General features: G+C 37.6%; 1 protein-coding gene across 1 annotated transcript in view; it reads right to left on the reverse strand.

Annotated features, from left to right (window-relative positions):
* HELZ (helicase with zinc finger) overlaps positions 1-27782 on the reverse strand; it is a 149579-nt gene that overhangs the window by 79658 nt on the left and 42139 nt on the right. Inside the window, 5 exon segments of the mRNA XM_038371412.2 lie at positions 2911-3012; positions 3582-3761; positions 8062-8192; positions 19192-19525; positions 27154-27421. Coding sequence (XP_038227340.1) covers positions 2911-3012; positions 3582-3761; positions 8062-8192; positions 19192-19525; positions 27154-27421 — 1015 coding nt within the window.

Consider the following 27782-nt stretch of genomic DNA (forward strand, 5'->3'; position numbering starts at 1 on the left):
TACCAAGCTATTGTTTGACGTTCCTCTGAACAGAGAAATCTTTTTCATCACCAACAATTTCAGACTATAGCAATAACTAATAATAATATCAAGCACTTAGCACTTTTCATCAGTAGATCTCAAAGCACTTTACAAAGGAGGTAAGTACCATCATCTCCATTTTATACATGGAGAAACAGCACGGAAGTGAAAAGACTTGCCCAATGTCATCAAGCAGTCTCGTGGCAGAGTTAGAAATAGAAACTTGGCTTCTTGAGTACCAGTCCAATGTTCTGTCCACTAAGCCAATTTATTGTTCACAATACCCACTTCCCCAAGCAGAAAATAAATATAAAAACATGCATGTGTAATATATTTAGAACATTGGGATTTGTCCAGTTTTCTACAGAGACCAAGAGATTAAATAAATTAAAATAAAACATACTTTGTAATGTAGAACCTGAATGCCACTTGTGTGTAAGTGCAAATGACAACTTTAGGGAGCCAATCAGCATTAATATTTTTAGCACTTATGCATGACTTTGATAGGCAGTTAGTCTGCAAGTACTGAGGCCTATTACAACTCTTAATACCACGTCACATATCTGAAGGCCAAACACCAAAAAAATGCGTTTATCTTTTGAGCTATAGAAGCTCACTCATGGCATAAAAGCCTTGAAAAATATCAGAGTAGGTAGTCTTTTGATTTCTTAAAAGCACAACAGCTGAATGCGGTCCTTATGTCTGTATGGGTCAAGCAAGATGCATGTTCTTCTACATAAGAAGTAAACTTATCAGTATCCAAAGCAACTGAAAATTAAACCATTCACAATGGCCTGTATGTATAAAGTCTCGCATCAGAAAATTCCATGTGTACTGCAGGCAATTTCCTGCCCACCAGGGTGAATTCCACTGAATAACACTGAACGCCTGTTAAAATAGATACTGCTGAGGAATGAGTGCAATTTTAAGGTTACAGGACTGAAAAGCAGCCTGATAGCACAATAATTCCAGGGGAAAGTCCATGATCACTTATGATGTTCCAGTTTTGGCTTCTGCTATGATCAGAGATTTCCCAATCTGGTTTCTTAAATATCCAACTGTGCAGTGAATGTGACCCAGAAAACATGCTTCTCATAGATAAGGACAATAACTTTAGTGATACGACTAATTTGGTTTTATTTTGGGAGTCTGGCATAGCTATCTCTTTCATTCCAGTGCAACTGCCAATGCTATAACGCTCCTATTTAATTATGCTGATTTTCACAATTAGCTGCTTAACAACCTATAGTACTTTTCAAAGCCAATGTTTTTAAAGAAGTTAAGAAATGTATAAAAGCCCCCCAAAAAAGGAAAATCTGTGCTCCTTTCATTTTTTAAAAAGTGGGAAATTACCATAGGAGGAAATTATTTATATAATCTCACTTACAAACTACAGCAACACTTTCTGAAGTAATCAAAACCCAGTGCCAATTATATTCAAATTAAAACGCTTAATGACTTTTTATAAAAGGTAATATTTGAATTGAAGTTGAAAGAAAATAAAATTGCCTTCTTGAAAGAATCGTATATTAACTTTACCGTGAAAAAATATAATTTTTTTAACCAACTGACACATATTTTTGAGAGTCAGACTGCAAAGTTGAATGGGAGCCCTGTGTCCAGAAAGAGGCCAAAATTTGGCTCCTGTAGCATAAACAGAATTTTTTACAAACTCACACAGCACTCTTTTACAATGTTAAATCACATATTCTCCCCCCATTTCATTGACTACGGATGGTCATTGAAAAGAGGAAGAATATTTCCTTCCATTCCCCACTAACAACAACAGTAAAAGATGCATATAATGCCTTTCATCACAAAGTGCTTTACAAAGTGCATTATAAGACATTCCTAAAGTGTAGTCGCCTCTGAGATAGCTTTAAAAAAACCCACAATAAATATGTGCATCTGCCTTTATTTAGACTCCCTGGGCCAGATTCTCAACTTGTGTAAATTGTCATAACTGAAATGATGTCAACAGAGCTGACAATTTACACTAGCTGTGGATTTGGCCCAGCCTCTGTGCAACCCTACTGACTTCAATGAGAATGCAGTTTAGAAGATACATAGTAGCATTTTAACTTACACAGTTTAGAAGGTACATAGTAGCATTTTACCTTACATTAAGTTGCAAGTTAATATGGTGTATTCACATCTTGATGCTCAGAGCATCATGCACATAAATTCCCACACTTTTAGATGAAAATACACCACACTGGCAGTATATTATACAGCATGATCACTTAGCAAAATCTTCCAAAAGACTTTCCTCTGCCAATAACTGAATTCCTCCTCATTGTCTTACTGTAAATTTAAATCCTCTTCCCCTAATTTTTCCTTAGCTAACTCCCCCAAGACACCCATGTCAAGCACATTTATTCATATATACAAATTACTTCAATCTGCCCTTTTAGAAGAGGCCAAACTAATTTCACATGATTCTCTAAATATACAGCTTCTATGACATCAAGAGATTGCTTCAAAAAGCCATGTGGGTCACCCCACTTTCCAAATTACCATGGTAAAGGTGTGCCAAAATCTTTTTCTAAGTACAATCCAATTAATCTCCATTTTATTTCATCATAGTAGCTTTTAGAGGAGCATATCAAAAGTTTGCTCAGCTAGGAAAGACACATTTATCAATAGAAATAATAAAGGCTTAAAAAAGGATGTCTTTGTCTTTATTTAACATATGAAACAAAATCAGTTGACAATATGCTTCACTTTCCATTTTACCCATATTCCTTTTAAACAGACGGCGCTGTTTAAAGCACTGCTGTTACACAGCAATGTGCTTTTAAGTGTTAACAGTTCTTTAAACTTTTTTTTTACAGACACCTTTTCTTAAGAATAGTATTTTATAGAGACATAATAAACCTTAAAGAATACCTGAGAGGTCTCGCCTGGGGATTGCCTGCTTCTACATATGGATGTAAATAATCCTTTATGTAGAGATCAGCAGCACTATTAGAATGGGTGCAAATGAGAATCCTGCTGGAATAAATGGTGCAAATAAAAAAGCAATGAAGAAACAGAAAACAATTCAAAGCAGTAGAATACAAATAAAAGGGAACAGTGGCCATCTTCCTGCACATTTCCCTCAATGAAACTAGTCACTGGCCTAGCCCAAGTTTATAATTCAATGATGCCCCTTAACTCACTTTTTCAGACAGGAAAAGATTTAAACTTTAAACTTTAATTACAACTTTTAAAAAAGTATTTTGTGATTATTAATCTAACTTATATCTTAAATAAAACACAGCCTTTATTGTCTGACACACCCCACAGCTTTCCACATCAAGTGAATGGCATTTATTCTACATTATGCCAATTGTATGGATTTTTTTTTTAAATGGGAGAATATATTTTAAGACTATAACATTACTTTCTTAATATCTATTCAAAACAATGACAGATGGGTTTTTTTGTTTTGTTTTGTTTTTAAGATGGATGGAAATTCTGTACTGCTAACTTTCACTTGCATTTAAGTAAAAAAAGAGGCATTTCATTTCTAATAAACTATGTTGCTTTCGCTCTCTCTCTCTCATGTCCCAGCTCACCTAGTATCCTGCTGTTGGAGTATGTGCTTGACTGCCTGAGCCAGAGTGAACGTTTTGCCTGTCCCATAGGGACCGATGATAAGAACAGGAGGCAGTTGTATCGAAAGTGGAGTAGTGATAGCCAGAACAGCCTCTTTCTGCTTTGCATTTAGTCGAGGGTCCAACTGCTCATCCCATTGTCTGGACAAAGAAAGCAAGATTGTTTGTACAAGCAGCAGCAATCTAAAGTCAATTAGAAATAAAGCTGTATTGCATATAAAAAAGACAAATTAAAAATACTACATGTTATCAACTGTATCATTTTGAGGCAGTTTTTAACGAAATCAAATGGTTATTCCAACAACCAAACAACCACATGCTGTTATCACAAAGCTCTGTTAAAGTTCATGATAAATCAGTAAATTACTCAAAAGCAGACTAACCATTACATGACTTACATTGGCTAAACTGATAATAATTAACCTCTGGAGTATACATTTTGGATACAGTGTGCACTTTACCATCAAAAAGACAATATAATTAAACGGACACACAACCTACATCTTCTATTGTCATTAATCAGCCAAACAATACTTATTAACCATGTTTTCAGTAGAATTATGGATGGTGTCAATTTAAACAAGTCACTATTATGTATGATCAAATACAGACATTCAAGATTGGTACAGCTGAACTAAGAACTGAAAAAAATAACCCAGAGAACTTACAACTACCCAGTTAATTGAAGGCTTTTCTTCACTTTCGTTCTTTACCATAAGAAAAATGCATCTGAAGTCTAAAAAAAAGTACTGGTACTATAACTGAGTTAAGAGTATTAGCATTTAAACAGGAAGTTACTTTAGGAAAGTTCCTATGCACAAATGAATATAAGACGCTAAGGATTTCTATATGCAGTTTTTAATATTCTCACTGACAGATTTAAAAGTAGGTATACATAGTAAGAAGCACCTGTCACTGTTGCACATATGGCCATACTTTTTGTAATGTGATCTGTCTTGCTACTTACATTATAATTCTTCTGGGCCTGGAAAACTTGTGTTGGATAGTGGTATGGGGTAAAACCAAAAGGGAACTGACTGAATTCCTAACTTATAAGACTGCTCTGAACAACTAGATGACTGATGAACCTAAGAACTAGTGGAAAGATGATAGGATGTAAAAAATAGAAGAAAAACTATAGGCAAAAGATGGTTTGAGTCAGTCAAGAAAAGATAACATAGGCCAGATCCTATGGTGTAAATTGTCATAACTTCACTGACTTCAGTTTAGCTGCAATTATTTACACAAGTGGAGCATTGGCCCCCCCAGAGCATGTCAGAAAAATTCTGCACTAGAAAGATAAAGATATTGGGCCAAATTCACCTCTGACATGACTCTACTAACTTATATAAGATTTAGGCCAAAGTAATTAAATCCTCCCTGAATAAAGATCCATAACAGCTTGCCCACAGAAATCAAAGAAGTCTGATAAAAATGTGGACTACTTAACAAAATTACACTAACAACAAAAAGTGTTTTATAATGACATAAATGGATAAGATTATATGGGCTTATTTAGAATGAAAGGAAAAATAAGTGCTTTCAACTGTAACTTTATATTTGGTTAAAAAATAGGAAAAACCTATAAAAACCCAATTAACTGTAAGAAAATAAGAAAAAACAATAAAAATGTTTCAAAGTAATGCGAGTCTTAATGACCATATCACAGAAAAGTTCCAGCATTACACTTATAAATATACGATCAATACAGTAGGCGAAAGCTTGCTATGCAACAAGTATATAAAAATGGCTTACCCACCATACAAAACTATTTTCTCATATGTTATACTGATGTCACAAGTATGCTCTGATTTATGCTATCAAAGTGTGCTGGCCTGGTATCCAAAAACAGAGCCATTTTCTTTCTGCTTCATGTATCTTCATCAACAATAAATAGTCAGAAATCAGACGGAAAATGATATGATGCAACATTTGCTATTTTACAGCAATTCCTGAAACCTTAACAATATTTCGAGAATAGTATCTTACAAAGTGCATTAACAATTCAGTATTCAAGTCTCTCTTTAGACTGAATGCAAAAACTTTGAGCTGGATTGCAGTCTCCATTAAGTGGCACACAACATAACATATCTTGAATTTTTCCTACTGTACAAGTGCAACAGCAGGGTTTTTTCTTCTTAATTGTAAGTGGCAACACACAACATGCCTCAAAATTCTAATTGTTTTATTCCCCGACCATCTCACCTTAGCTTTAGAGCCAATTTACCACAGAGATATAGGGAGAGATTTTTAAAGGCATAAGTGGCAGTTGAGCACCAAATTCCTACTGACTGAGAAATGGGTGCATACATACCATGTATGTCTTTGAAAATGTCTTCCAATGTCAGAAACAATAAAAGTGTTCAGTGTTGAGGAAAGAAGCCAAAAACCAAGTGTCAACATGACTGTGTGTGAATTCATACGAACACTCTTCCCACTATGGAATAATAATTTTTTTAAAAAAATTATTTCTATGAGGTACTCAAAACCTTCAATTTTGATGATTTTTTTTGCTTAATTTTCAAAAATTAATTTTCTTTATTAATTTGCCAAAAAAATCATGGACTGTTATCTCTGGCAAATCAATGTTTAGTCAAAAAGTCCATTTAACAGCCTTCTTGAGACCCATGCTGCTTCACATCACTTCTAATTAATGTCACACTTTATCCTTCAGCTACTCTGGTTTTGGAGTTTATAACATTTAAGCTCTAAGATAGAGGACAAAAAATTTAATATTGTTTTAAGTGAGAGACCGTTCAGAAGCCCTGAGTCAGGAGCAGTGCTGTATTAGAATCATAAGTTTGGAATTATCATCAGTCAGGTCACTCTGTTGCTGATAATGATCTTTATAACAAAATGAAACAAATATATATTCTGAATGAAATATTTTATTACTATGTCCTGAACATAACTTACATTGTGCTGCAATAGATACTGTTTTATTGGTTGAACTAATTTACATAGTGCTTGATGACAGACAGCTGCCTGACATCAATAACGTTTCCACTATTTACTTATAGCAAATGTGTTAAATGTAATCAAAGCATGTGCATATACTAGCAATCTAAAGACTAACTTAAGAGCAGTAAAAAGAAAAGGAGTACGTGTGGCACCTTAGAGACTAACAAATTTATTAGAGCATAAGCTTTCGTGAGCTACAGCTCACTTCATCGGATGCATCGGAAATGCATCCGATGAAGTGAGCTGTAGCTCACGAAAGCTTATGCTCTAATAAATTTGTTAGTCTCTAAGGTGCCACACGTACTCCTTTTCTTTTTGCGAATACAGACTAACACGGCTGCTACTCTGAAACCTGTGATTAAGAGCAGTACAATGATTTAGTTACTGTTGCAGACAGCACAAAGATTCTTAACAACAAATATGGAAAATGTAAAATTTTATCTTAATTACATTTCTGCCTTTTCTCTCTCCTCTTCTCCCACATCCAGGCTTGTTGCTAAATCCTTTCTTTTCTTTATGGGCCTGATCCAAAGCTCAGTGAATTTAGTGGAAAGATTCCCTTGACTTAGTAGGCTTTGTAGCAGGCTCTCTCCAAAATCCATCCCTTTCTATCTCTAAAACTAAATCCTTGGTCCCTGTACCAATCATCGCCAGGCTCACGGGCGGATTTACCAGTGAACACAGGGTGCCCTGGCACGGAACCCCCCAACAATAGGATCCTTTCTGGCCTTAAAATCTATGAGCCACAAAGCTTCACAAGGCTCTTGCCACCATCAGGTCCCTGCACAAGATTCACTTCTTACAGTTATCATTCCCATTCTGACCTTGACTCTACCACTCCTACCCTTGTGCCAGATTTAGCTCCCTCAAAACTATTAATACAATCTACAGATTTTACATTTCATAAAAGCAACCAACAAGATGAGGACACAACAGTTTGGCAGTGTGGTGCTGGTGCTTCCCATACTTACTATCACATCTTTGTTGGTCAGATACTGCTGTGCCACATCTAACTTTGGGCCTGATCCTGAAAACTCACATAAGTAGTGTTATTACCAAGTTTATAGAACTACTAATGCAAGCGCAAATTTACAAGTTTAGGCCCGTATATTGTAAGCCCCTTGGAACAGGAACCTGTACTTTTATTTCTCTATAAAGCACCATCCACATTTTCAGCAGAGGGCTGAAGAAATAGGAAATAATAATAATATGCTTCAGTCTTCCAAAGCTACAATGTAATTGCAATACAGGTCTACTTTGGGGAGAACAGGGAAAAGCAATCTACCAGTCTTAATCCTACAAGAGTCTGTTTTCATTTTCTATTTAAAGCAGTTCAACTCCCTTCCCTGAACCACCTTCACCATTAATGAAGAACAAAGATGTACCCTTAAACAGGAAGTATATCTAATCATCAGTTATAAGGAATTCAAAACAGCATTAACATACCATCTTTAATATGAAAGTGTTTGTATTTTTGTACCTGTTGGGGCTCCAGGGTATGGTGGGAGTCATGCGGACATCTGGAAACAAAATACTGTTGTCCTTGATCCTGTCCAAGGCATAATGCATTTCACAGAGGGGTAAGCGATTTAACTGAAACTGAAGTTCAACCTACAGTACAAAATGAATGAATGAATAGATGTACCAGAAAATATTTAATTAAGAGGACTCTTTTTACTTCAGTTTTATCTTTCAACAAATTAAACTGAACTTCAGAAAAACTCAAGCAAGTATAATTGCATCAAACGATTTATAATAAAGTTAACTTGCTTAAGCCCATTTTGAACAATCACAGAGAAACATATGATTTCTTTGTAGTATAATTTGTGTGTTTGACTATTATAAAAGGATTTAATCGTACTTTTAGAAATAATTCAGTAATCTCTTCCAGAACTAGAAAGGACTATCTTAGAAGAATATTTTTAAACTATATTTAAAAATAGAAGCTGAAAGACAGGTTACAGAAACCTACTCTGGAACTTTGATCTGGTCAGAAATTTTCATGGACCAGTAGATGGCCCTATATGACATATTCCCAAGAGAGGAAAAACCCAGATACTTGCTGTATTATACTCAATCAATCATTCTCAAAGTATAAATCTGTTGAATACATTGTATTATAAAGACATCTAAGATACCTCACAATCTTTGCAAAGATGCATACTAACTTTGCATACTAACATAATCATTTACTTTCTTTCCAACTACTGGTGTTTTAATGTTAATAAATAAAGAATGATAACAAAATCTTGGTACAAAACCAGAAATGGTAGCATAGCATATTGGCATCCATGATTAAACCCAGTATTAAGCAATGAATGGTAAAATGAATTATTTAATTGCTTACTAAAGAAGCAAAGATAAAGAGATAAATTTTAAATTACAGAAATGGAGAAAAGCCACTTTTAAGGGGAAACAATTCATGAAAATGATCCACTGAGACTATAATCTACACAGCTTTAAATTTACATGTATTAATCTCTCCAGAAACAAATGGTCCTAATGAAAGTATTGAACAGAATAATTAAATGTTGATTAAAACAGAAATCTATAGAAATAATATGACACAAAACCACACTAATAGAAGAGAACAAATAAATCCATAGTTGCTCTGATTGTTACCCAATGTGGAAGCAGAGCTTTTCATAGTATAGTAACAAGCAAATATCCATGTAATCACTGTAGGACAACTTCAGTTAGCATTTAGTGAATAGACAATAAGAGCACTCATGGGGATTTACTACAAGATACGTGTGTGTTGGCCAGCATGACAATACTGATGGTCAATATATTTCAACCTATACAGAAAGGCACTTCTCAAGAAACATACTGACTGGAACATGCACTAGTAACACTTGTACTTCTATGGCAACCTTCACTCAAGGATCTCAAAGCATTTTACAAAGTGTGTTAAGAACTACCTTCCCCATTTTATAGATGGGAAAATGGAGAGACTGAGCAGTGACTTGCTCAAGACAGCACATCAAGTCTGCAGCAGAGCTGAAAACAGAAATTAGGGGTCAAACTCCAAGCTAAGGTACCCCAGTGTAAATCTGGAGAAATTCCACAGAGGTCAATGGAGTCACTATAAATATATACTCATGCAACTACATTAGAAAATTTGGTCCCAAATCTATTAACTCTCACCCCTGCTCTAACAACTCAATAATATTTGAACACTCTATTGCTTAATCTCTCTGTTATCAAATGGTAAATATTGTTACACCTGGTTAACAGCCAGAAAGTTCAACTGGCATCAGTCAACCAGATGGCATTTTTTAAAATCTGTCTTTGCTGGAAGTTTCTCAAAAGACCGCACTGAAAATTCTAAAAATAAAGAAGTACCAGGAATTGAGACGATAACACTGTGTTCACCAATCAAAATAACATGGAATCCAAAAGTCTTCTTACTATACTAAGTACAAAATCCTCCCAATTGTTACATTAAAAATCCTTTGTGACAATCAAAACAGCAACTTGAGCACTAAAAAAAACACAAACGGTTGATCATTCCTCTGAATTAATAACATGCTATCTCATGTGGAATAAAAACCCAATCAAAACCAAACCTCAGAACTTCTCTAATGCAGGCATCAGCAACTAACAGTACAGTGAGACCTTATTGCTGTAACCCTCATCCTTCATTAGCTGTTATATCCCAGCGTTAGTAATTGCTTGTGAAATCACTTCATAATTTAGGGCCCAATCTTGCAAACTCAACTGTCAATATTTCAATTACTCCAATTTAGGACATGCAAGGTTAGGCTCTTAACAATGAAAGCTCATTGGGACTGAAATCTGTTGAATCTGTCTTAAGCACTATGCTCTTGTAGGGCAATATGTGAATAGTAATATGAACGGTACCAATACTTACTAAAAAAGCCAAATCCAGCCCTGATTTAAGTGATTGTAAGTGTACTAGAGGCAACAGAGCAGTGCCTGCTTATACTAGGGCTGAATTTGGCCCAAAAGTTGGAAACCTCTTAAAAATCAATATAATGACTTTTAATATTCATCCCTATTGTTTACTTATATGCAAAATCTAAAGCCAACCGTCCAAAAGAGATAAAGGTGACATCAAAGCTGCACAGCATTCAGTATGGAGTTCACTTAGAAAGGCAAACGCAACAGCTAAAAAAAAAAAAAAAAAAAAAAATACACATGATTTTCAAAAGTTACTTGAATAAAGAATCTCTTTTTCCATAGCCCTGGTTAGTTTAAGATGTGAGCCTACCAAATGCTATATATGACATACATTTTACATTTACAAATATACATTTAATATACTTTTAATTTTAATATACATTTTACAAACAGTAATCAAAATATTTGGATGTTGCATTATTCTGGGGGACGTTTACGTTATTTTCTGAACCAGTCACTGGATAAATCTCATAACCAGGTATACAGGAACTATGCTCTAGACAGGCAAGGAGGAACTTGGTATGATTAAACTAGGGTGTTATTTAATACTTGTATTGAAACACATCTAGAGGCCCCACCGTGCTAGGTGCTAGACACACAATGAAAAGCAGACACATACTTTTGGTGCACAACTCATGCTTCTGTCTTGACATGGTCTTTCCTTCTCAGTGATCTTGCATCATAAATTTGTCAGATCATTCCCCCTCTAGTTATCAGTGTATAGATTTCCCCTTTGAACACCACATGGCTGCGACAGAGGCATGGAAGCATGCCATGCTAGCACTGTAGAGAGAGGGAAACGTGTTTCTCCCCTAAACGGGTGGCATGCTGCTCTTGCTCAGCACACAGAAGCGCAGCACCTGCTCTGCTAGTTTTTTCATCAGTGCAAATAAAGGAAAGAGCGGGAAGGCCTAAGTAAGAATGCAGAATGCTTAAGTACAATGTGCCTCCAAGCAGCACGCTGCAGTGCAACAACCACATACACTATCTCAGCAGGGAAACCATGTAGTTTGCTGTACTTCTTCCTTAGAGTAAGTTAGTCTTCCACAGGGCCTGCTCCTCCAACTCTGTCCCATCTTCACTATACCAGCACCCCTCTGAGCCCCAGAGCCTTCTCATTGCTCCTCCTCCAAACCATTACCAGCATCCGTCAGACCCAGTCTTCCAAAATCCTTACCTCAATCAACATCTTCTTCCCATCATCAGTGGTTCTCCAACACAGATCCCCACAGCCCTCCAAGATGTAAATCACTCTCCACATTCTACTTAGCACCAGCAGCCAAAGTCCTAGCCCCCACCCCATGAGGTTCAGCACTGCCTGTCATTCCCCTTTCCCCTCACCTTCACAGCAGAGTGGACATAACCTTATCCTTCATGGTAGCATTCTTAAACCCTAGGCACAGATTCCATATGGGTGGATGGGGCATTGGTGCCTAGCTCCAATAAACTCCTTTGAAATTCCTGTCTTAAGTGTCCTGACCAACACTACACAGTGAATCAGTGGCAGAGGAAGAAACAGACTCCAAGATTCCTGGCTCCCAGGCCTCTGCTTTAACCATTATGCAATACCACTTTTTTCATGATCTCTAAAGAGTATGAGAGCTGTCAGCAATGCATGGAGAGAGGTTACAATTCATTGGTCTCTAAAAAGTTTCTGTAATATTAAAGAGGCAATGTCAAGTTAAACTTTAACTACTGACTAATTTTTAAAAATTCATGTTTCAGTGGAGTCCCCTTCAAACAGTTTGACCTGAATTTTTTCTTTTTATCTTTTAATAAAAATATCACAGGAGTTTTTCTGCTCTGCTGTGGATGGTTAGAAGTGTCTTCCTAACTCTTGACTGTGGCCCCAACTTTGCAGTTGGGGTTACACAGGAACAAGGCTCTGCCAATGCAAGACTGGAGCTTTTAATGGAAAAACAGCTAAGCTGACTATACGCAAAGTGCTGTCAAATGCACAAAATAAACAAACAGGAAGAGTCTTTTTTTTTTTACTACTTCTTTCAGTTCTAGCCATCTTACGTGTCACTTAGCTGTACTTCTTAAACAATTTTCAGACAGAAATGTGATTTTCATGTTGGCAATGTCCCTATAACAGACCTTTCTAGGAATCTGAGTTGGTGTTAAACATCTCTTACTAGCTGTATGTACTTCGCCATTACACCTTAAAATAAATGTAGAGGTTTTTCATCTAATTCGCACTAACTCATTCTGTTAGATACGCTATTTTGTGAAGTACTGACTGATACCATCTGGGAAGGAGTGGCGAATTACCTGCATTATCTTTCTTCATTCCATAACAAGAGAACAGTGGGAACGGAATTACAGTTCCACTGCCAGTTAGCAGAAAATGACACAGGACCATGTGGGCCACTAAAGAAAATTGTCCTGGCATAGCCTACAAATGGATGGGCACCAAAAGGAGCAGAGACCAAGAAGAAAGAGCAGTTCACCCTGAACAACAGTTATTTCCATTGCACCTCTGTAAAGGATGCACTTGATAAAATCAGAACTGCAAACATATTAAAAAGCCTCCATTACCCGAGAAGCAGGGCACCAGGAAAAGGGCATGATCAGGGAGGCTTTTTTACATGGATTACTGGAAGAGATCGGAATCAAACTATATTCTTTATCCAAAGACCATAGCAATAAGACAGATTTGGCCAACATTTAAAATGAAACATGAAATCCTGGCTCCACTGAAGTCAATGGCAAAACTCCTATTGACTTCAGTGAATCCTGTGTGTATCCGAAGTATATGGGATCAGATCATGAGTTCCCTATTAATTTTTCACTCAGTTTTCAATCAGTCCTTGCACTGAAGAACTCTCACTGAAATCAGGACTAATTAAAAACTATATAAAGAGCTTTAGGATTTGACCATTGGTTCTGTAACAGATTTACAAAGCATTACACTTCTTTATGAATAATTGTAGGACTCAATTCTCATTCTAGGATATTGGAATCCTAAAATGACAGATCTGAACTGCTCACCCTAGCTGAGTTTCATAAGAAGTTTTGAAAGAGAAAAAAATAAGTCAAAGTTACTAAAAGCCCCAACTCATTTTGTATTCCAGGGCAGTTTGTTGATAGAGTCAGTTAGCGGCCTTAACCATTGTTTTAAGAAAAACAAACACTAACCGTACTCAGCATGATACAAGTCTTCCAGACTAATTATTCATGTTAAATGAAGAAATTAGGATTCTTGCATATGTTTCACAAAACAAACTGAATGGAAGGTGACATGCCTTCCGCAAAAATGGATTTATTTCAATCAATTTCAGTAGCCTTAATTTGGGATTATTTCTGTTAGGTAGCAGAGTCAATCCCCTTATCTCTACAAGGGAGACATGGAGAGGGGGGGATTATTTAATTTTTGTCAACTAAAGTTTATTCTTCCATGTTATAGAGCAGGATGTATTTACATTACCTGAACTATCTTGTCCATAAACTCCACAACACTATTTAAGGTCAAGCCTTCGATTTTGGTCCATTTCATGCTGATTGCAAAATAAACAAAGTACTGACCCTATCTCCAGTACTGTTTCCCCTGGCAATGGTGCTGTAAATCCTAACTTTGTGATGGGATTCCTCCATTAAAGACATCTGGACTAGGGAAAATAATAGTGTCCCTCTTACACAGACCTCTGTCTGCATTTTCCTTCTAGTTTCTGTTATTCAACTAAATAATTTCTTCACCTAATGGACAATTTCTCCAAAGCCTGCCGAGACACTGGGCTTAGTATAAGCCTAAAAAAGACTGACATAATATGCCAAGGAGTTGAGGAAGCACCCTCCATCAAGATGAACAACTATGAATTTGAAGTGGTGAATGAGTTCACATACCTGGGGTCCACTATCACAGTCAACCTTTCATTTGAAACAGAACTCAACATCTGCATTGGCAAAGCCACCACAACAATGTCTAGACTGAACAAGAGGGTATGGCAAAACAACAAACTGACAGAACACACAAAGATCTGTGTGTATCATGCATCTGTTATCAGCACACTTTTGTATGGGAGCAAGACAGGGATCTTATACTCTCATCAAGAGGCTCAAAAGCTTTCATATGCATTACCTTCATCAAATCTTTGGAACTTCCTGAAGGGACAGAGTCACCAACACTGAGGAGCTCAAACAGGTCAGCATACCCAACATGCAAACATTCCTCAAACAGAGACGCCACCGCTGGCTTGGGCATGTGTGCCGAATGAATGATGAGCGCATCCGAATGGACATCCTCTACAGCGAATTGGCATGTGGAAAAAGACCCAAAGGATGCCCAAAATTGTGTTTCAAGGATGTGTGCAAGCAAGACCTCAAAGAGATGGGCATGGATGTGGACAAATGGGAGGATCACACTCAAGACAGCAGCCTTTATAAACAAGAGCTTAACAAAGTTCTCCGGAGTTATGAGAGGAAGCAGTCCATCTTAGCAGAGGAGAAAGAGCTTGCAGAAGGCAAAGCCCAAAGGCTCAAAACATCACCTTTAAATGTTACAGATGTGGCAGAGATTGCCTCTCTCGAGTGGGTCTCTTCAGCCACATTCACGGCTGACATAAAACTAACTGAATAAATTCGTTACCTCTCAGGGGTGCATACCCATGGTCTCTCGAGATTAAAGGATGCCTACTACCACCTATAAGAGGAACTGGGCCATGTCAGTTCTTCCTAATGACAACTCATTTGAAATGCTTAGCTTTTATTGAGCATAGGAATGTAGGAATTACCATACTGGATCAAACTCACAGTTCACCTACTCCACTATCGCATCTCCAACATTGGCCAGGCACCACATGCTTGAGAAGAAGGTGCAAAAAAACCTCATATTAGATTGCCTAATTCCTTATCATTTAGATTGGTTTAAACCTACCACATAACCTCTCTTTCAAAACTGATGTCAGCATTAACAATTATAAATCTGGATATTCTCATTATCCATATAAATGTCTAATCCCTTTTTGAATCTTGTTAAGATTTTGAGCTCAATACTATCCTGTGGCAATGAGTTCCACACTTAATTTTTCATGCAACGTTTAAATAATTTCCTCTTATTGGTTTTGAATATGCTACCTATTAACAGAATTGAATGTTGCCTTTCTTCTTGTGTAATGAAACAGCAAGAACAGACACTCACAATAATTGTAGACATTGTGCTGTTCAGAAAAGCCCTCATGTACGTGGCCCAGCCAGGCAGTCAGGAAGAGAAAAAATGGTAACTTACCAGACAGTAAGCGATTCTTTAAATATTGTAGTCAGTGTGGATCCTTCTACACGTGAACACATGCCACATGCACACAAGATCGTATTTGTTTTCCTTAATATCAGTGTCTGTCAGGGCTGCACACATGTGCCTTCCCATGCTTCCACACCAGAGGATAAAGGGCAGAGTAGCTCCAACAGTTCCCTCACAACTCAAAGCCCATGGCAGCTTGGATGGAGGGCATGTCATGGGATTCACACAGGTTGCAACATCTCAAAGAACACAGTTACTGTCAGATAAGTAACCGTTCTTTCTTCTTAGAAAACGTGTCAGTGTGGAACCTGCTATACGCAAGGGGCAAGTAGTATCCCCTCAGGATGCTGGGAAGAGGCGTTTCAGCTACATCAATCTAATAGTCATTGGAGTACTGCTCTCTCACATCTGGCATCCAAGCTTAATGCATAATGCTTGACAAAGGTCAGAGGATTACTCCACATCATCACTTTGTAGATCTTGGAAACTGGCACATTTCTGAAGCAGGAGGAGGATGTTGCTTGAGGTCTGGTCGAGTGCATCTTGATATTCAGCAGTAAAGGAACACCAGCCAATGGGTGATGCAGCACAATACATTGAGTTATCCAGAACTGATATTCTCTGTGAGGAAACCGCTTTAGAGTGCCCGACTATAGCAAAAAACAGAGGGGGTGACAGTTTGAATGGTTAGACCCTGTCAATGAAATCAAGCGAAGTCCTGGACGCCTAACATATGTAATTCTTTTTCTTCTAGTGCAGAATGTGGCTTTTGACTGACTAATTCAGATGAAATTCTGAGACCAGCTTAGAAATGAACTTCAGGTGAGTTCACAGCACCACTTTGTCCCTATGGAATATCATACGGGGGGGGGGGGGGCGGGTTCAGCCATAACTTCTTGAAGCTCACTCCCCATCTCCTGGCTGAAGTAAGAGCCACCAGGAAGACAGTCTTCAGAGTGAGGTTGTGCAGGGAGCAGTCTCACAGAGAGGCTCCCTGAGTCTCAGGAGAACTAATGAGGACCCAGGCAGGAATAGGTTCTCTGCCCAGTGAATAAGTGTGTAATAGCCCATTGAGAAATTTTGACACCATGAGATGAGAAAAGACTAAGCATGATTGTACAGATGGATGACAAGCTGAGAATGCAAGCTAAACCTTAATAGAGCTGAACAAGAGGCTGGTCTGTATTAAGTGTAATAAGTAACTGAGGTTCCAATGTATCAAGGCCTGGACTGAGTCCATACCATGCTGGGCAGCCCATACCAAGAACCTCTTTTATTTAGATGAATATATTCTTCCAGCAAAGGTTTCCGGGCTATTTATCATGAGCCAAAACCATCATCATGGGTAGGAGCAGGGATCTGGAGTGTGACGGGTTGGATCACAGAAACTCACTGGGGGGTTGCCATCTGATGTGCCAAGACTACTTCTGCTCCTACTTTCCTGCTCTGTCAGCTTAGGACTTCAGCGCCCTGCCCTGGTTTGAGCCAGATCTGCCAGCCTGCTGCAAACCCAGTCATCACATGTCACTGTAAGACTTCATTACTCACTTGCCAGCACACACGTATACAGGAAGACTTACAAGTAAAACAGAGCCACCTACAGTCAATTGTCCTGGTTAATGGGAACCATTAAGATTCCAAACCATCATTAATGGCCCACACTTTGCATAACTAGACTAGGACCTCAGAGTTATATTTCATATTTCTAGTTTAGATACAAGAGTGACACATTTATACAAATAGGATGACCACACTCAATAGATTATAAGCTTTGTAGTGATACCTTACAAGAGACATTTGCATGAAGTATATTCCAGTCACATTATATTCATACTCATGAGTATATTTTCATAGAATCATATAGAGTGCAACATCACATGGAGCAAGGCAGGAAAACAGGCATCAGAAATAAATAGAGATGAGAAGAGCAGGATCAGGCTGGGAGGAAGAAACCAGTACTCAGGCAAGTAGGCATGGACCATACCAGAAGGCAGCCAAGGATTCAACTAGATGGTCAGACAACTTCCTGTGCCTCCTCATGGGCAAGATTCTTTTTGAACTAGAGCTTCACTAGCCCCCTTCTCCACTGGTTCAGATGAGCTGCGAGGTGGCGGCCATGGTCTGATCACTACCTGGGAAGCCATGGGCCCTGGTTCAAGGCCTGCAATCCTTCACAGAGGGTTTGGACTGCACTATAAGGTTAGCGTTGGCATGAAGTGCCTTGCCTCACCTTGCCCCGCTGTACCTGGGAGTCATTGATCAAATTTTCCACATTTTTGTTTTCTAAGGAACATGCTTTATGATAAATAGTGAAGATAAGATAGCCAAATAGGCTGAAAAAGACCAGTTACGGGTCTCTGAAGAGAGAAGGCAATAAGGAGGAAACTAAGTAGGGTCACACCCTTTATGCCCTAACACAAAGAGGGAAAGGGCGCATGCACGGCCCCAACAGACACTGGTAGCAAAAACAAAATCCAAACCGCGTGCAAGAGTCCCATGTGCATCTACAGAGGGATCCACACTGACATATACCTCAAAAAACAGACAATACAAAGCCCAGGGGGCCACGAGGAGAGACCGCAGAGAAAGAGAGACTAAGCAGACAGGCAAAAGGCAGCAGAGAGATCAAGAAAACAGGAATAAAGAAATATCGCAAAAAGAACAGGAGTACTTGTGGCACCTTAGAGACTAACAAATTTATTAGAGCATAAGCTTTCGTGGGCTACAGCCCACTTCATCGGATGCATAGAATGGAACATATAGTAATTAATTAATTAGCCTCTTACAGCTTGTATGGCAACTTCCACCTTCTCCGTATTTATATATATCTTCTTACTATATGTTCCATTCTATGCATCCGATGAAGTGGGCTGTAGCCCACAAAAGCTTATGCTCTAATAAATTTGTTAGTCTCTAAGGTGCCACAAAAGTACGCCTGTTCTTTTTGCAGATACAGACTAATGCGGCTGCTACTCTGAAACCTAGAAATATCGCAGTTAGGTGTCAAAAGTGGAAAGAACACCTATGCCCCTCCACAAACACACACCCATAACAATAAAGATGAAGCTGGAGGCTCTGCAGAATAAATAAGTCTATACTCAGGCACAAAATCTGTCTTATTAGCTCTCAAGGTGTATCCTTGAGAACATGGAGACACACAAGCTAAGATTTGCACAGGATGCTTAACCATATCAGGACAAGTTTTATATCAAAAATGAGTCTCATTAAAATATATTTTTACTCTTAACAGTTTTAAAATATTAATTCTATTACATATAAAAATCAAATTTATACCTGAAATTCTTCTCCTTGCTAGATTTTCTGCATATAATGAGGAATAAAAAATTCCTATTAATTTCTTTCTAGTCCTTTGGCATGTAATTACTTTAGGAGGGGAAAAAATAGCACAAATCCCTCCTACAGCAAGAATCTTCCATTGAAACATACCTGCATTTCACAATCTGCTCGAAGATTAAGTTCTTCACAGCATTCCCTGGATACCCTCAAGAAGATATAATCCTTTGTTTTCTCTTCAATAGCTGCTTCATAAACCTTCTCTTTGGTTCCTTGGGTCTGTACTGACTTCTCTTTAGTGACTGGCAATAAATAAACAGCATTGACTTTGGTCATCACCAGCCGTCCAGCCAAAGTGTCTTCAGAAAGCGTTTCAGTGAGCTTAAAGCGGCCAAAAAGTTGTCCATTTTGGGCATACTTTGCACCTCCGGAAACACCAGTGAGCATGAAGCTTGCTACAATCTGCAATTGCACTTTTATGTTGAACCTAAATCAGAAAGTATAAAGTTAGTTTAGAAAAAGGAGCTGATTTTAGAAATCAGGAGACAATGTTAATCAAATAAAAAATGCCTCCAAATTCAGAGACATCACACATTCAGAATCCAACCCTACCTCCCTTACACTGAATAATGCCTTCTTTTGCAGCAGTTCAATGTGACTGTGTAAGTAACTATTTATTGTGAAAAGGGGGGGCAGAATCTGGACCTGAGTAAGATAAATTTAAGCATAGTACTGTAGAACATTCAAGAATATTGTGCCTCCATTCAAAGAGGCAGCTACAAATTCTGTTAATAAGAGAAAAATTCCCCTACAAGCAGCTGCTCTGTCTGTAATGGCAGGTATGGAGGCCTTTTATATGTTATTTAAACATGTACTTCAAGGGTAACAAATAATCAGGTTATTCAGAATGAAAAGATCCGCAGAATTTCTTCTTTTGGCAAATAAATCTGGTCCATGATTCTAAAACCCCACTACAAGCAAAGTGACCATGTGGTAGAGAAATTTTATAAAGGATAACAATTAATATATTCCCTACCATTGTCAAATTTATTCATTACAAAATACAGACTCAAATTAGATCTATATTAAATAAATTAGTAAAGATATAAAAAAGTGTAAATATACATTACCTGGGTGAAGGAAAACAATGTATAATAAAAGGAACGAATGTAATTGTAAACGAAGGAAGTACCTGAACAGTACAAAAACATCTGAGGGCAACAGTGTCTATTTTGCTTTTGAATGGAATGTAACTAACATCAACGGGTGGTTACAAGCAGTAACATCTCTGAAGGTTTTAAAAAGACACTCTAAATAGACAGACCCAAACCCTAAAATTTTTACTCAGGGAAAACTTTGCCCGAAGTCAATGAGAGTTTTACCTGAGTAACGGCTGCAGCGTTTTCCCCGCAGCAATGAAAAGTGATTTTTATATTTTGTAAGTTCTTTAGGGACATATACACAGATTCAGAACAGAATACAGTTCCTATTTGTTCTGTACACCCTGTTCTAGAGAAGGCAGGTTGCTGTCTTGCAGGGAGCAAAGGGCTATTATACCCTTATAGTTTAACAGATTTTAAAACTTTATGAAATTAGACGCTAAGACCAATAAATAATGAGAATGGATCTATTTTAAAAGAAGGATTAATATCTAACATATCACATGCCTAATCACATTGAGGAGGAGTCCCCAAGCAGAAGTGGAAAGAAGCGCTGCTGGCCAAAATGCCGCCGAGAAACGGCAACGCTTCTCAGCGGCCTTGCAGCGGGAGGTTCTCTGGTGGGCGCTCTCGGTGGCAGCATTTTGGCAGCGCAGTGTCCTGCGGGCACATAGAACTGCCCCAGCGGGCACGTTGGGGACCCCTGACATAGAGCATCTGTGCACAAAACTCCCATTGACAGTGAGTTCTTTTTCCGCTAACGTAGCCATGACTACCCCACACCACATTCACAGTAGAAGTAGCAAATCCACTCTTGGTATTTACACTTCTCAAAAAAATCATAGACAATAAAGATAAAAATGACCTATTAGCCTGTCTTGTCCTTCCCTTTTCAAAGGACAACGATCCAGTATGTTTTCTAGTTCCTTCTGCATCCTGGTTTCTAAATGTGCCAAGTAACAGAGCTTCAGCCATTCCCTTGGAAGTGTATTACACACACTCATATATCTGTCTCAATGTCAACAAGTTTAATCTAATATTTTGTAATGAGTTAGAGGGGAATACATCAATGAAAGTAGAAGGTATGCAGAATACATTGCTTTCCACTAAAATGAGCAGTGATCTTTTTATCATGTGAAATGGAGAACTTTCTATTGTTGTGTGTTGTCCCCATATGATGCTTTCCACATTTATGCTAACCTGTTCAATCCGTTCAGCTTCCTTATAACCATTCCTGGTAAATTATTAAAAGTGCTTATGTAATACTATTTAATCCATTGTAACAGAAAATCTTTACTACAATGTATCACAGTCCCAAAATGAAACCAGTTTCAGTTCTCTTCTGTGCATGTTAAATGCCTATTAAACCCATGAAAGATTTTTTTTCACATCTGATAAATCTTTTTGCTTAAATGAAAACTGCAAGTCTGTCTCCTTGTGGTGGTATTTCATTCTTTGTATAACATGTATACAAAGTCTCACAAACATCCCTGGCAAATAGGCAATACAATGAAGTAAGACATGATTTTTGATTTGACAGGGACACAAATTTACTTTCTTCATCATCAGTATACTTAAGATAATTGTAATACCTACTAGGGAATTTGCAGTAAAAGTGATCATTTAGTTTACCTCAAAGCATGAATTCAGCAGATCATGATTGAAATTAAAATAAATTCCTTCCACTTTCTAAAAGCATTTAGGAAAAAGCATACAAGACTTTTTCCTTATCAACTTATAATGCATAATTCTGAATTCTCTATTAGTCAGTTACAGATGTTAATTCCGTTCAGATGACTGCTGCAATATTGTGTTAAAATGTATATAAACCTCAGTAACATTTAAAATTTCATTATTATTAGTCAGATATCAGGTGGCAGTTTTATTTCAACAAAGCTTTCTCTAACTGGAATCAATTTAAAGCAGTCCATATAATTAATATACATTAGCTGAATAACTATATTACTGATATTCTGAGACATGCTACTCTTTACACAATCATCTTAAGTGGCTACATTGGTTCTAGTCTACTGATGAAAAGCTTCTTCTCCAGATTATTAAATTATTTCCATTGACTAGGGAGACACCTTCTGGTGAGCTATTCAACCACCAAATCCTCTAGTACTCAAGCACTACCCTTCCTTCATTCACTTCCCCTTTCCTCCTTAGATTGAACATGAGCACACTCCATGTTCATGCTTAATAAGATTTAACTAGATGAACCTCACTCCCCAAGCAAAAGATCGGAATCAGACCAATTAAAAATAACACTTTGGAGTTGAACTGCACTTTCCTTTCAAAAGTTTGTTTCTATAAACTGATGAATTAAGCCTCTGGACATCCCTGTGAAGTCAGGAAGTATTTTACAGACTGTAAAACTGAGGCACAAGGAGGTTAACTGCCACATTTTTTTTTAAGTGACCTCTAATTTTGGGTGTTCAACTTCAAATACCAAGAGCATGATTTTCAGAGGGGATGAAGTGAAGCTCCTGACTTCAACTGGGTGTCCTAGACAGTCAGCACTTCTGAAAATTAGGTCATAGGTGTCTAAAGTTGGGCACACAAGAATGGAGCACCCAAAATTAAAGGTTACGTTTGAAAGAGCAAGCCTTAGCCATCCACCCAATGTAACACTCCAAATCCGGGGTGAAGGCAGCAACACAATGCAGGTTTCTTGACTCCCAGTCCAATGCTCCCTGTCCTAGTGTATTAATTAATAAGCCACTGTAATGTTCATAGCTACCACTTGTTTTACTGTAGGTTCTTTCAAATAGTACATCATGGTGCTTTTCTAAGAGGAAATAAACTCCTTAGTCTCCCAAACAACTTACCAAAAAAAAAATCAAGTATTTTCGAGGTTTCTCTCATATTTGACATCATTTTTCTGGATTATACAATGGATGCTTTCACACTAACACATAAGATCTGATGTTCAGCTAATCAGAAATGCAAGTCCAATTAACACTTTTTAGTGTGCTCTCGCATAAACACTTTACCACAAAAGCCATAATTAATTTTTGAGAGTTCTTATACTGTAAGTTCAAGCTTTGTGTAATTTTAGAAATACTTATTCTTCACTGAGAGATGAACTCTCAAGTGGTGAGTTTGAATTTCTTTTGAAACTTCAGCTGTCTTAGTCATCATGCCACCTCAAAACTTTTGTAGTCTTTGATTTACTTCTTTCTCTCAGATTTTTCTGGGCACCATGAAGCTGGAGACAAGCACAGTAAAAACGAACAGGAAAAATCTATCAGCCAAAATCTCAGCAAATCTGTCCTCTGCCCAATATTCCAACCTTCCAAGCAATGTTATAAAATTTCAACATAATTATGCTTCTATTTCTAATTTGTCAGGAAAAAGGTTATTGTCTGTTTACATCACAAAAGTTTAAGACTTACCAGATCATTAGCTCATCTGCTGCCAATACAGACCATAGCCCCCCACAAGGCCAAATATCCCTTAGCTTGAAAAGCACTGCTCTATCTGATGTGGGGGACCAGCATTTGTTTTTTCCAATGTGCTCACAGACCGGCAGCCGATGGCTCGCGGACCGGCACCAGTCCATGGACCACCATTTTGAGTAGCACTGCCTTAGAGAATATGGCTGTGTGCGCCAGCTTTTTAAAAGGTTCAGTATGGCGTTAACATTCACGTGCGAAAATTCCACATAGGGCATGCACAGCAGCATTTTACTACTCAGTGGCACAGTGTAATATGCAGTAATGGCTCATGAACTCAGGGCCCAATACAGTAAAAATACATCGACCTTCCATGAAAGCCAACATGTGAGGTTTCTGCAAACTTAAGTGAGAATCTGGTCTACAATTTGAATAGCAAAACATGTGACAGATATTATTATTATTATAGTCTCCTTTCTTTTTTAATGTAAGAGTGAGAAAGATGATGAAGTTTAAATCCTCAAAAATTACATGAAGGGCCAAAATTACCACCAGATCCAAACTAGCATCTAAACTGACCTTGGCCTGCACACCTGCTTGTTCATACAAAGCCCATGTTTCCATATGGAAATTAGAGTGTTGGCTTATTAATTCAAACCTTTATTGCCCCTATTTTCTACTCTAAGCATGTTAAGTAATTATCTAAAATAAATTTTTTCCACAACATTACAATAAACACAACTTACACATAAAGCTCACCAAGACCTTCCCAACCCCCCCAGAGACTCCCTTGCGACAGTCAATTAAAGTCGCTTTACCAATGCCATTGCAACCTCTTCCACATGACACCTTTCAGCACTTGTCTTTTGGCCTTCCAAGGAAAGTCTGGGACAAGCACTGCAATTTGCAGTGTGCCCTAAAGGTCAAAAAAAAAAAAAAAAAAAAAAGCCAGGCTCAAAATTAAGGCTAGGAGCGAGAACCAGAGTGCTGAATCCTTCACCAAGAATGCCCTGCAACCAACACCCTCCGGCTTATAGCGATGGCTCTTAGCTCAAGTGCTGAAGATGACCACATCCGCTATAGGATCACAAGGAGAGAGGTAATCTCGCAGGCAGACAGAAACAAAGCATTTAACATGTCGTAGATCAAAGCCAACACTATGAATTTCACCTGGAAATCAATTGGCAGCCAGTACAGATTTTGGAGTATGGATTATGTGCTCCAGGTGGGAAACTCTGCTTAGTAATAATCAACTGGCTCAATTCTACACCAGCTGCAGCTTCTGCATATAGTCCTACACAAAGCACACTGCATAATCCACCTTTAGGCAAAAAAAATGCCCACGTGCACACAAACAGGTGCATTCTGAGCTCAAAATTGGAGACGTCACTACTGAAAAATTAGCCCAAAGACAACATTTGATTTAAAGTAAGCACCACCAGGAAGCTGGTGATTCTACTGTGTATCTAAGTATTGCAGGGGTCTTGATACAGCAGGTGTGGTGTTACATGCTGCATATGAAGCCATAAAGTAGCCTCAAGTTTTAACCTTTGCTCTGCATTTTCTTGTGCATGTTTAGGATTATTGCATCATTTTCAAATCATGCACACCACCACTTTCTAAATGGGATCAATTAGGGGCTGATGAAAGTGAGGAACCAGCAGTACTGGTTAACCCAGCAATGCACTGCAACCATGGATTGCAAATTATTCCAGTCCTGGACCTCTCCTGAGAGACCCTGTTGACAATCTGTTGTTTTATGATCTGTACAAATATCTACTAGAGGCTAGCAAGATCCACAACAATCACTATTTGTGACCTAAGGCACATGGGATCACAAGTATGTAGAACTTTGACCCAGTGTATTAAAATGGGTTGACTATAACATAATTTAATCAAAAGAAGATTTCTATCATCAACTCTACCAAACAGAAAACACTTAAAAAACATGTATAGAACTTACGTTTATTAATCCACTTAACAGAAAAAGTCATGCAATAGCAATAATTTATTGCAGTACCAAATTATCCAAAAGTGAAGCATCATGTATTGGAATGTACTCATTATTCCATCGTTTGTACATGCAAGCTGCTCTTTTGTCTTCCATGAGATGTTGGCAACGTAATTTTCAACATGAATATTAACAAGTAAAAACATTACTTATTTGTTGTTTGTATCACTGTTTTCTCTAAGTCTGATCTTGGTTTAAAAAGGTTTGAAAGATAAACCTCCATAAAAATACATGTGATGGAGGTCAGCAAGAGGGAATCTGTTAGTTTGCTAAAAACATCATGTAGAGGCAAATTCTTTGTATGTTAAATTCCAGCTCCCCAATAGAGGAGCGCTATGACTAGGTATATTCATTGAACTGGTTCAAGTTTACTATTGCTTATACAAGATATGAAAGCAAAAATGACTAGATACTATTTTCCTGCTTCAAAAAAGTCTCTTTCAATAATAGTACATATTATTAATATTCTTAAATGACCACTGCATAATTAGATTAAACTCCTGATTACGTCCGGAGGCACAGTGTTCTACAGAAGACATTCTTGTATTGGTATATACAGGATTATACTTGCTATCACATCAAGTTAAGGGGGAAATGATGCCAATAAGAGTTCTTGATCTAGGGGTATGTCACCTTAAAAGATTTTCATACCATACAAGTGAAAGTAAGATCATTAATTACAAAATGTCAAAATATAAAAATGGTCTAGTATAGCATGACTATGAACCTGGAACGTGTACCTTATTTTTCCACCTGCATTCTTCTCATATGTCTAATGGTGCTGGATAGCACATATATATATATATATATATATATATATATATATATATAAAAATAATGACAAAGAATATTCCTGACACAAAAAATAGAGTCTACATTATGTGCCCATCTTACACTTGGAAAGCTACTACTCAGTCTGCCTGTTTAGTGAATAGTAGGTAAAGCATCAGCTCTCCAAAGCAGTTACTCTAGATGTGCACGTCTGCAACAGAGATCAGGATCTGGCCCACCATGAGGACTATTCAAAAGTTTTCTTAAACCTGCAATCGTCTATAGAGAAGAATGGTAATACTTTTCTTTTCTGAAACCCCTTTTATTTGAGAATGTCACAGATAACTGAACTGTAACAGGCTCTCTTTTTTGGCAAGGGAACAGAAACATTCTAAATTGCCCCTGTTGTCCTTAACATTTTTTTGTATTTAGGGAGCTGTAAGAAGAAAAAACTAACATCAGGACCCTAGGAAAATATAGTACATTTGAGGTTAGTGTCTCTAACCCTAACCAAAGGTTAATGAAGACATCTCTTTATATTCACAGCCATTTATTACTACAGTATATATTTCCATTCTCTTCTATGAAGAGGTAAGATTTCAAGACTCATATCCACTCTTAATTTACTTTAAAGATGTAAGAAGGCTTAATGACTAAACTGTTAGCCCTTTCAAAACCAGTCAGAGAAGTGCAATTACAATGAAAGGGTCACATCCTAATCATTTTTAGTAGGACAGCAACAGTCATTTAAGAATTTTGTAAAAGTATTACTTACTTGCTGACTTCCTTATACTGTGCTATTTCCTCAATATAAAGGAGGTCATGCAACCGAGACTGATAGTTGATCTTGGTCAATGATTTGTCTAGGACAGACTGTGTAAACAGCTGGTCAGCAGAGAGAGGAATTTGGTATCTGATAAGAAGGCTCTTCTCCAATTCAGTAGTTTCATTAGGCTCAAAATCTACAATAGTCTTAGAAGTAGAATCCCAACGCTTAGCTGTAGTTAGTAACTGTTGCCGTGCATGCATCAGGTATTCAAGATCTGCGTGTGGAGATACAAACAGGGACAAGATTCAGTTCAAAGTCTCCAAGATAATTTTCCACACTTTGATCACATGTAAATGACATATATAAGTGGGAAACATTAGGGAAACATTTTCCCCACCACAGCTTATTCATGTAAAACAGAATAATTGTGAATTTGTAAGCTAAACTTAATTTTTAACTAACAGAATATGGTTTGGTTCTTCAAGGAGAACACAGGATTACTGACATCACTCAGCTATCTTAAAATAATCAAACTGCAGATAAGATTCTCCTTTGTCTAGGACAGTTTTCATAATTTTACTGTTGAAAAACAAGTCCAACTTCAGAGACTGATTGACAACAGACAGACACAAAAA

Source organism: Dermochelys coriacea, chromosome 14 (assembly GCF_009764565.3).
Source record: "Dermochelys coriacea isolate rDerCor1 chromosome 14, rDerCor1.pri.v4, whole genome shotgun sequence".
Lineage (NCBI taxonomy): Eukaryota > Metazoa > Chordata > Testudines > Dermochelyidae > Dermochelys > Dermochelys coriacea.